The sequence below is a fragment of the Harpegnathos saltator genome, unplaced genomic scaffold (genome assembly GCF_003227715.2).
Source record: "Harpegnathos saltator strain DR-91 unplaced genomic scaffold, Hsal_v8.6 scaffold695, whole genome shotgun sequence".
Classification (NCBI taxonomy): domain Eukaryota; kingdom Metazoa; phylum Arthropoda; class Insecta; order Hymenoptera; family Formicidae; genus Harpegnathos; species Harpegnathos saltator.
In genome coordinates this window covers 121,395-130,991 of record NW_020230532.1, presented here as the reverse complement: position 1 = coordinate 130,991, position 9,597 = coordinate 121,395, and the positions used below count along the sequence as shown (strand labels likewise).

The 9,597-nt window shown below is 51.3% G+C and overlaps 1 protein-coding gene across 1 annotated transcript; it reads right to left on the bottom strand.

Moving 5' to 3' along the window:
• Positions 1 to 1,681: 1,681 nt before the first annotated feature.
• ich (zinc finger protein ichor) lies at positions 1,682 to 9,162 on the bottom strand (the record flags this gene model as incomplete). Its single annotated transcript, XM_019843641.2, has 2 exons — positions 1,682 to 7,240; positions 7,321 to 9,162. Coding segments are annotated over 2 exons (3,984 nt in total), but the record flags the coding sequence as incomplete, so codon positions are not given.
• Between the last annotated feature and the right edge of the window lie 435 nt (positions 9,163 to 9,597).

The window sequence follows — 9,597 nt, the reverse complement described above, 5'->3', positions numbered from 1 at the left end:
GCTTCACGCGTCCATCCGTTTATTCTTTTGTTTCTCCAAGTCGCGCGTCCTTGGTCAACCCAGATCGACCTCTGGCGATTGATGATGCTTCAGCTCCTCTTGGATCCTGTTTGTGTCTCTTATTGTAATCTCGTTATACTCCCCCCAGTTATCCACCTCGCGGCTCTTCCGCAGCGTTTCCCTTTACCATTGGATTTTAATCGCCGGCGTTGATATCCTCATATATGTTAGTTGATGTTAGTTGATATGACTCATATATGTTAGTTGTTGGATTAATCAACGGTACAGTTAGACGGTACGGTGGCCGCGCATGCATTTGCCATTCGCGAGAGAGCTTCTCATTGTCGGACGAAAATAAAAGATCCACCTCCCTCTCTCTCTCTCTCTCTCTCTCTCCTCCGCCTCTTCCTCGGCCTCTGTATCTGAATCCGCGTGTCTCCTCGTCTCACAGCGAGACGACACCGTGTAACCCCCGAGACCATAACTCCGTTATATCATTATATTCAACAATAACCCACGGTCCATGTACAAACATCGGGACATATTCTGCCACGCGAGCTGTCCCGGATCCTTTTTTTAACGCCGTCCTTTGTCGGAGTCCGACCGTAATTTGCTCGTCGTCGTCGTCGTCGTCGTCGTCGTCATTCGGAGTGACTGCAAGTGTAAAGTCGTAAGGTGGTCACCGAAAGTGAACGACACCCCGAGGAGCCGATCGGTACTTCATCAACCGCTTAATCTCGCGAGAAAATTAATCGGCTGCTGTCAGCGGTGACTTTCATCAGCATCAAAACTTTGCAGAAAAATCTTTTTTGTGACTAGACTAGAGATTTTCCGTTGTATAAGTCTCTGTGTGACAGGAAATTCCATCTTGCAAACCGAGAGAATCGTCCGTCTGCTTTCGATTGAAGAAACTAAAATTTTCCGTCTCGACGATCATATCGTGTATATATAAAGAGAAACGAAATCTCGACAAGTGCGAATTCATCGCGATCGCGGAGGATTTGCTTAAAAAAGTTGAATAACGCGGTCAATAATACAATTTTGAGCTCGGTTGTCCTCTTCCATTTACGTACACGGGGGGGGGGAGGGGGGGCGAGAGACGCTCTGTTTATCCGTGTGAGGAACGAAACTTGTGCCCTTGACAACATTAATGTTTGGCTCAGGTAGTCGAATACATTTCTGGGACAATAGAAATCTTTCCTAACGGAAACTTTTTCTTGTTATAAGCGAAGTTGACTCCTGAGGAACGAAAGGTTGTCGCAATTGAAATTCGATTGTATCAACATATGCATGTTCTTCTCCACGGCGATTCCATTTCTGCCGGAAAATCCGGCCTGTGTGGAACGCGAACAAAATTCCGTTCGAAGACCCGACTCGAAGGCACGTCTGAAAAAGCGTAGCAAAGGACAAAGGTGGTGACTTTGTAAATTTTCACGCGATTCCGACGATATTCGAGACAAATTATTACTCGACGACGACGACGACGAGTTCTGGGAGAATTCGTCACATACCACTTGGATGAGAAGGATTCGTGATAAGAAGAAACACCTACACATGCACACGCACACACGAACACGAATGCAGTATACCGCAACTCGGTAACAATTCATTTTATTAAACATGTGTTTACATATAAATAATTGATGTATTCCGACTTTATACAAATCGCACGCTGCAGCCGCCGAAATAGTACGAGCTGACGACGGACGCAGACTTTGCAGAGGCGATCCTGCGACAATCTGACAACGAGAGAGACGCACGTGACGTGTGTCGTGAACTCGTCTATCGACCGGCTGGAGGACCGCTGTGAGGACGCTTCAGATTTCTGCACTGAGACGATCAACCCGGTCGAAGCTGATCTGGCTGGCCAAACGGCTCGTGTCTCGTTCGACAGGTAATGCAGTAATACAATTTTCTTTCGCCGGTTAATCGCGCGGCTCCGTGAAAGCTATAAATACGCAGAGAGAGAGAGAGAGAGAGGACATTCGCTTAATTCTACTTTACTCAAACGCTGCTACCTAATCGCGAATACATCATGAGGCAATATCGTACAGAACGTCTTACGCTACTATATCGCCAGGATATAGAGTGGCTTATACAAAGGAGAGAAAAAAAAAGAGAAAAAAAAAAGAAACAAGGACAAGAAAACAAAGACGGCGTCGAAATGTAAAAGTCGTCTATCTACACACGTGTACACACTCTCAGAGCGCATTTCTCGCAAATTTTCCCGCACTCGCAGTTTCATCGCTCTCCGCCGCTACCGTCGATCTCCGATCGACCGCAGATCCTGAGAGATTTCGTGAATTTCTTTCGTGAACGTACGAACAGAGAAGAAGGTCGCGCGAAAGTAATTGTCCATCCGCGCGTCCACCCAAACGAGGCGCGCCGCGCAGCGCCTCGTTTCGGAATAGAAGACTGAATTCACTCGATATACCATTACCGGATTTTCTATCTATGCACACCGCGCACCCATTTTTTTCAGATACATAATGACTCGTACACCTGGTTCGCGCGATACTTTTGAAATGAATGATTGCGCGATATCTCTCTCATGCATTCAATCGCCAAGTCGCGGCGCGGACGGGCACCGCGTTCCCTCTCTCGTCCCGTGTGAAAATCTCAAGGAAACAATTTGACATGTAAACGGATTTATGAGTCGATTTATATACGTATATACCGCGATATCATCTACGGGTTTCACTCACTCTTAAATTGTGGCCTACATTTCGATGTACGCGCGCGCGCGCGCCGAAGTATCGTAGACCGACGCTTAGAGTCCAGGATAACAAGACAGTCGGGACAGTCGTTTTGATAGGCCAATCATTAATGCATGTTCCGCAAGTAAGGTTTAAAATATTACATTGTGATGCTCGTGGAAGTTGCAGACCTGAATTCAATTACACACAACTGTATGCGTGAACCGGCAGCGCAAAGAGAGATGCAGAGCTACTCCTCTTTTACTTGTATCACTTATTGTTCTCTTACTTATGATCGATCCCTTCCTCCCCCCCTTTCTTCCCCTTTCTTCACTGATATTTCTTATCCTTCTCCCCTGAGTCTTCCTCCTCCCTACGAGCTTTAAAATTTTATCTCTCTTATCCACTTGCTCTAAAATTCTTCACGATCTTCACATATATTTTATGATAAAATTGCACAACGCGATATATAGTTCTAATTTTAAATAAAATTGCAACCCAATACAAAATTACGGAAGCCCCTTTTTGTATCCCTGTTCTCTCTTTTGCTCTAACCCTCCTTGCAAAATTTCCCTCCTTCAAAATTTTAATAATTTTAAAAGTATATCTTTTATATAAATGGACTATGGACAAATTATCAACGTAATTATTTTCCGTACAATATTTATTTCTTCACGAATACATTATATCATATTAACATTATATGTACATAACATTTTCTCTCCTCTTTTTACTCGCTTTAAAATTTTCACAATTTTAAAATTCCAAAAATTAATCCTAGAAATTTGGCATAATCCTAGAAATTAAATAACTAAATAAATAAAATCCTAGAAATTAAATAACATCGAAAATCATTGTACCATTGTGATCCACATGTCTTTCTTTGTCTTCTTGCTGTTCTCGATCGTCACAATCATTCCTCGACAACTTGAAGTTAAAAGATGCTGACCCACTCACTTTTGCGTCCTTGTTCATTCTCATCTCGTTTCTCTCTTCTCGTCGAACACTTTAGAAAAACACGGAACGTAAAACAAGCTTCGAAAGATGCCAAAGTGAACGACGAACTCTGACGAAAGTAACAGTGATCGTCAAAATGTCACGTTGATGGATAAGTATTGGCTTCTTCTTGCACATCTCATATATCGTTCATTAGATCTATATATGGTAGATTTCACATTTTATATAGTAGGTCTAATATAAATGTGTACTGTTTTATTTTTAGCAAACAAGATAGCCAGACACTTATAGAAATTTCCTCGCAAACTTTCCGTACATGTGTTTTTAATTTTCTGAAAAATTAAGAATCTACATGTATCAGAAGAGCGCGTGGGGTGCACATGTTGAGCTCATCCGAGGTATCTTAACGATCGCCTCCACCTTACTGAGATTCTTCAAGTTCATCATTCACTTGAGCCAAACGACTCTATAAATATTTGCATCCGGAAGAAGATCGCTATTAAAGCAATTAAAATTCGCCCGAGAAAATTTTAATGTGAAAACCCTCTATTACGTACTTGACCCCTTTTATGTAAAAACCCTCTATTACGTACTTGACACCGATGGTGTCAGGCTTTTCTTTTCCTCCTGCCATTTTGGCATCGTCACCGCAAGGAAACGCGAAAACGTTTGGACGGCACGTGAATCTACTAATCGGGATTAATTTTAACTGGGCCAACACAATCGATGCATCTCTCTCCATTACGCGCCGATTTTCATCAGGTTCCGCCGCTAAAAATGAACGACGACCGCGTTATCGCGTTGCGATAACGCGGATCTACGGAGCTCGGATGTTGCAGCACATCAGAAGTAACCTGCGGAGCCTAAAACTCATCATCTATGCTGCAACTCCTTTTTTCGCGGTGTCGTGAAATTCGTCATAAGCCACCTGAACACTTTCGGAACATGCAGTAACGATAATTAATAGTCGGCAACGTCGAGTTCAAGCAACGCTAACAAAGTATAGAAAAAAAAAATAAATAAAAAAGGAAAACTGAGATCCTGCGTGAGTTGCGCGGCGGACCAGCTGTCGAAAAGTCCCCTCTTCGCAAATCCCGACAATTGATGCTTTACTATTTTTAACCTTTTTTTGTCTCGTCGAGTTACCACCCGTAAGATTAATCTTAGTATTTTACAACGATGTGATTAGCGAACTAGTTGGACTTGAGTGTCCCGCGTGTCGAACACCGCGCGTCCCGATTGCGCGAGCGATCGTCTGTTGGGGGGGGGGGCGGGGGACAATCTACCGCGTTACTATAAATTATTAAAAGTTACGTTAAAATTGCCGTAAATTCACATTTACTGTATTTATATTTACAATTACTAATTAATATAGGTACACAAAGCAATTTGTACAAGGAGGGTACGTCTCCCTCCGCGGCGCGGCGCGGCGCGGAGGAATCCTCCTAATCTCTGCTGCTCCTCTTGTGAATTTGCTGGTGTTTGATCAAGTGCGCTTTCTGCCTGAACGCCTTGTCACAAACTTCACACTTGAAGGGCTTTTCGCCGGTATGAGTCCGTAAGTGCACCTTGATATTGCTCTTATTTAAAAAACCACGGTTACATACTTGACACCGATGTACCGGCTTTTCTTTCCCTCCTGCCATGCTGGCGTCATTACCGTAAGATATCGCGGCCTTCTTCGCAGGATTCTGCGAGCCCTGGTTACCTCGCGACCTTTTCCGGGAGTGCGACGGGGCCACGTAAGACGACGAGTGCAGGTTCTGGTCCGGGCTGCCCGACGTCGAGACCCTCCCCGGCGGGCTGACTGGTGGATAGGCGCTGGTCGACGAAGGAGCCTCCGTGTTGCCCGCTTGCAATCTCGCTTGCAGCAGAGGTGAGTAAGAGAGCAGGTTCTGAAGAGCGGAGCTGTGCTGCTGCTGCTGCTGCTGCTGCTGCGCCTGCGCGGGTGCGTTCGCCCCGTGGTAGACCGTGTACGGGTTCGGCTCCTGGGGTTTGTTGGTGGAGCAAGCGGTGTCGAACCAATCGACGATCTCGTTCCAAGACGACGCGTCCCTCGAGGCGGTGTCCTGATCCTGCACCAGGCTGGAGCTGCCGCCGTTGCTGCCGTTGCCGGCGTTGGCGGCGTTACCGTTGTTGCCGCCATTACCGTTGCTGCCGCCGCTCGACACCGTCGTGTCCGCCGCGATCGCATGGCCGATCAGCTGCGCAATGTCCGCCTCGATGTCGACGTACTCGAGCGGCTGCGTTGACTGCGGCAACTGCTGCTGCTGCTGCTGTTGCTGCTGCTGCTGCTGCTGGTGGTGGTGGTGGTTGTGATGGTGGTGTTGGTGCTGGTTCAGGTGGTGTTGATTGTTGGCGTGCGATTGCTGCTGCTGCTGCTGCTGCTGTTGCTGCTGTTGCTTTTGACTGCCCTGCTGGCACGGAGTGCTAGAAGACACCACGGACGACTCCTGATACTCCTGCGTGTCGGAGGCGACCCCAGCGTAATACTCTTGGTTGGTCGACTGCGTGGGCGAGCCGGAGGGGATCGCCGATCTCTGAGCGGACGAGGCTATCGTGTGGTAATGGTGGCCCGGGATGCCGTTGATGCTCAGGTGACTGGTGTACCCGATGAAGGACGGCAACGGCCTCCTGTCCGCCGCTATCGACTGCGGCACGTCGAGCGACTGGTCCATCAGGATCGAGTCCCACGTGTCCGACAGGCCTGGGCCCGTCTGCTTGATGTCCGACTGATCCAGATAGTCGGAAGCCACGCCGTTCCACGAGGACAACATCACGGTGACGCCCTCGGCGTCCGCCGGCGAACGATCCACCATCATGCCGGAGCCCTGGCTGCTGTGCGGAGGCTCGACCCCCGAGGTGGTCATGTGCGGCTGCGCGGTCGGTGGGCCCGATTGCGTCTCGTACTTCATGTCGGACGCGATGTCCGACGTCGGGCCGACGTGCGGCTCGCCGCTGTTCCCGGCGATGATGTTGTACGGCGACGTGTTGCTCAATTGCTCGCTCGCCGCGCCGGCGCCCAGGATATCGTCACCGAGGCTGTAGTTCACCTCGATGTTCTCCAACACTGGCGACGCCTGCTGGCTGAATTGCTGTTGTTCCTGACTCGTGCGGCCAGGCAAGCTCGCCGAGGGGTTGAGCTTGAGCAGGATTTGCCGGGAGAGCTCGTCGTTACCGTCACCGGCGACGTTGCCGTAGCTGGGGCCCCCGCTCGGCCCCCCCCCGATGCAGTTTGTCGGGACGCGCGACGACGTTGACACGTTGAATCCCACGGCGCTCGGCTGAAGGGTGGCGTTGAAGCTCGCTACCGCCGACTGCGCGACGGGCAACGACGTAGGCTGCACCGCCGCGGCTGACGACCGTCGCTCCGCTACGGAGCGCGCGTCGAAGAACTGTTCCGTCTCGATCGCCACGCCGCTGCCTTCAGCGGCCGGCTGGGCCCTGCTGCCCTGCTGTTGCGTCACTCGCGCTGCGCTCCGCGGCACGTAGCTGGCGATGTTCCTCGAGTACTGCTGCAACAACTGCGCGTCGTTGTTCCCCGTGGTTAGTGCCAGGTTGTTGTTCACGGCCAGGTTGTCCTCCACCTGGCACAAACAAATTTCCGTAGTCGTTAACGTTCGATGCGATGCCAGAGGTCGTCCGTTATACCGTCATTGATACCCACCGGTGAGTCGATGATCTCTTTCAAATCTTTCAGGACGTCCGACAACTCGTCGAGACTGTACTGTTCCGGCGAGGACGTGTAGCTGTTGTGAACGCCGGAGTCGTCGCTATTGCTGGCTGCCGTGGGGGTCGGTGGGACTTCTGCCTTCGAGACTTCTGTGCCGAGACTCCGGTTCTTCGGATGTACCTGGCTGGCCGGCACATTTACGTTGTCGCCGCTATTGTTGCCCGTCGCCGCACTGGTCTGGACTTGGCAACTTCCCGACGCGTTCACAGCATCGGCAGCGAACGAGCCGCCCTGCGCGAGGGGCAAAGTTGCCCGCTGCTGCGACCGCCGAACACCACCACAGGGGGCTACTACCTGCTGGCCAACAGCGTGGTAACCGCTGCTACCGCTGCTTCTCGTCGCGGTGCTCTTGTGGAGAGCGGCGTTGTTGCTGTAGCGACACTGCCGGCCGCGGGCCAGCGGCGCATTTACGCTCACGGGCCTGTACACGACGTTCCTCGCCGCTGCCTGGACTCGATCTCTCGAGCTCGAGCAAGTCAGAGCACTCGCAGTGGTGGTCGCACCTTGTCCGGGGGCCGATCGCGACTGAATGGTACTCTGAGCAGGCTGAGCTGCGTATCGACAGCTGGCGGTGTTGGCACCGGCGGTGTTGAACGGCGGATTTCTGTTCAGGATGTTGTGCAGCGCAGGCCGGATTCGACTTTTCAGCGAAGCCCTCGGCGCATCCGCAGAGATCGCGCCTTCCACGGGAGACAAGCGTGGCTGTGTGTGCGGCCGGACAACAGCTTGAGGAGTCTTAAAGCAGTTGTTGTCAGCGACACCCAGCGCAGAACTCGCACCGACCGTCGCCTCCCGATTGCGAGACGATCGCTCGGGAAAGGCCTGATTTTGGCTGGCGGTGTTTCTTCCGCACACGTTCTTCACCGCAGCCTCGAGATGATTTTCCAGCGAGTTCAGAATCTCCGCAGACGTGTGTCGTCGCGGCGAGGCTTGTTGCAACGTCGACGGCGAACTCCACGAAGGATTCGAGGAATTGGGATTGCCGATGAATTCCCAAAACGCGTCGTTAACGGGCACCAAGCTGTTCGGCCCGAACTGTTGGCTCACGAGTCGCGTCGCAGCATTCAGGCGACTCCTTATCGAATCTTGAGGGCCCCGTTGAGCGGTTGCTTGTCGGGGGCTTCGTTGAGCGCCCTGCAAAACGGCCTGCGGATACGGCTGAGCCCGTTGCTGATTCTGGCGGTGGACTCGCTGAGGAATGCACCTGCCGGCCGATGTAGTCGCAGCGCAGGTGTTGGCGCTGGGACCCGACTGACTCGCGTTGCTGACTGGCGCACTTAGACTGATATTAGTGATGTAGTTGGAGATGTGCGGCGCAGTCTGGACGAGACTTATTTGCGCCGGGTTTTGCGCCGGGCCGGCAGTGAGAGAGCACGAGGCTGGCTGGGAGGATAAACTTGGCTGTCCTCCCCGCGCAGGAAAGTGCTGTGGGCCGTGGGAAACGGACTGGCCGAAGACTCCACCTGGACTATTGGTCGCGGCGTAGAGACTCTGACGTAGGTCTCTTAGGTTGTTCGCCGGAGTCCCGGCTTGACACGCCGCGTATGGAAGATTGCAAGCAGGTGAGCCGTGCGAACTCGACCGCGCATACGGTTGGCTACGGTTGCGGAAATCGGCCTGATAACCGAACGCGCTATTCTTTCTTATCGGACCACCGAAATGATGATCTTGTGGTCGACTCGCACTTTGTATCGGACCTGTCGCGGCGGTTTCACTTTGCGACTGACTTATCGACCAGGGGTTAACGGGCAAATCTGAAACACGCAACAAACATCGGCGTTAGGTAGAGACGGTGTAGATGACGAGCGTCTCTCTCTCTCTCTCTCTCTCTCTCTCTCTCTCTCTCTCTCTCTACTCCTTTCCTGTATTTGTAAATAAATCGCGTAGCGAGCGGACGAAAACACACATGCGAAGCGACGGACGACTGTCCTTTCCAGCTCAACTAAGCGCTGCGCCCTGGATCGCGAGATTGTTTCTTCTCTTTCGAACGTTACGTTGCATGCTCGTTTCGCGTTAAAGGCGCGAGTCGCAGCAGGTTGCAAGGAGCTAGTTCAGCTGATAAGAACAGAGCCCCGGGTATCGCCCGGTACCCGGCGATGAAAGAAGCGTCCAAGCGAGCGTTATATTGTCTCAAGAGTAAGAGAGACACACACACACACACACACACACACACACACACACACACACTAATGCCAAACGCACTAAGAACAT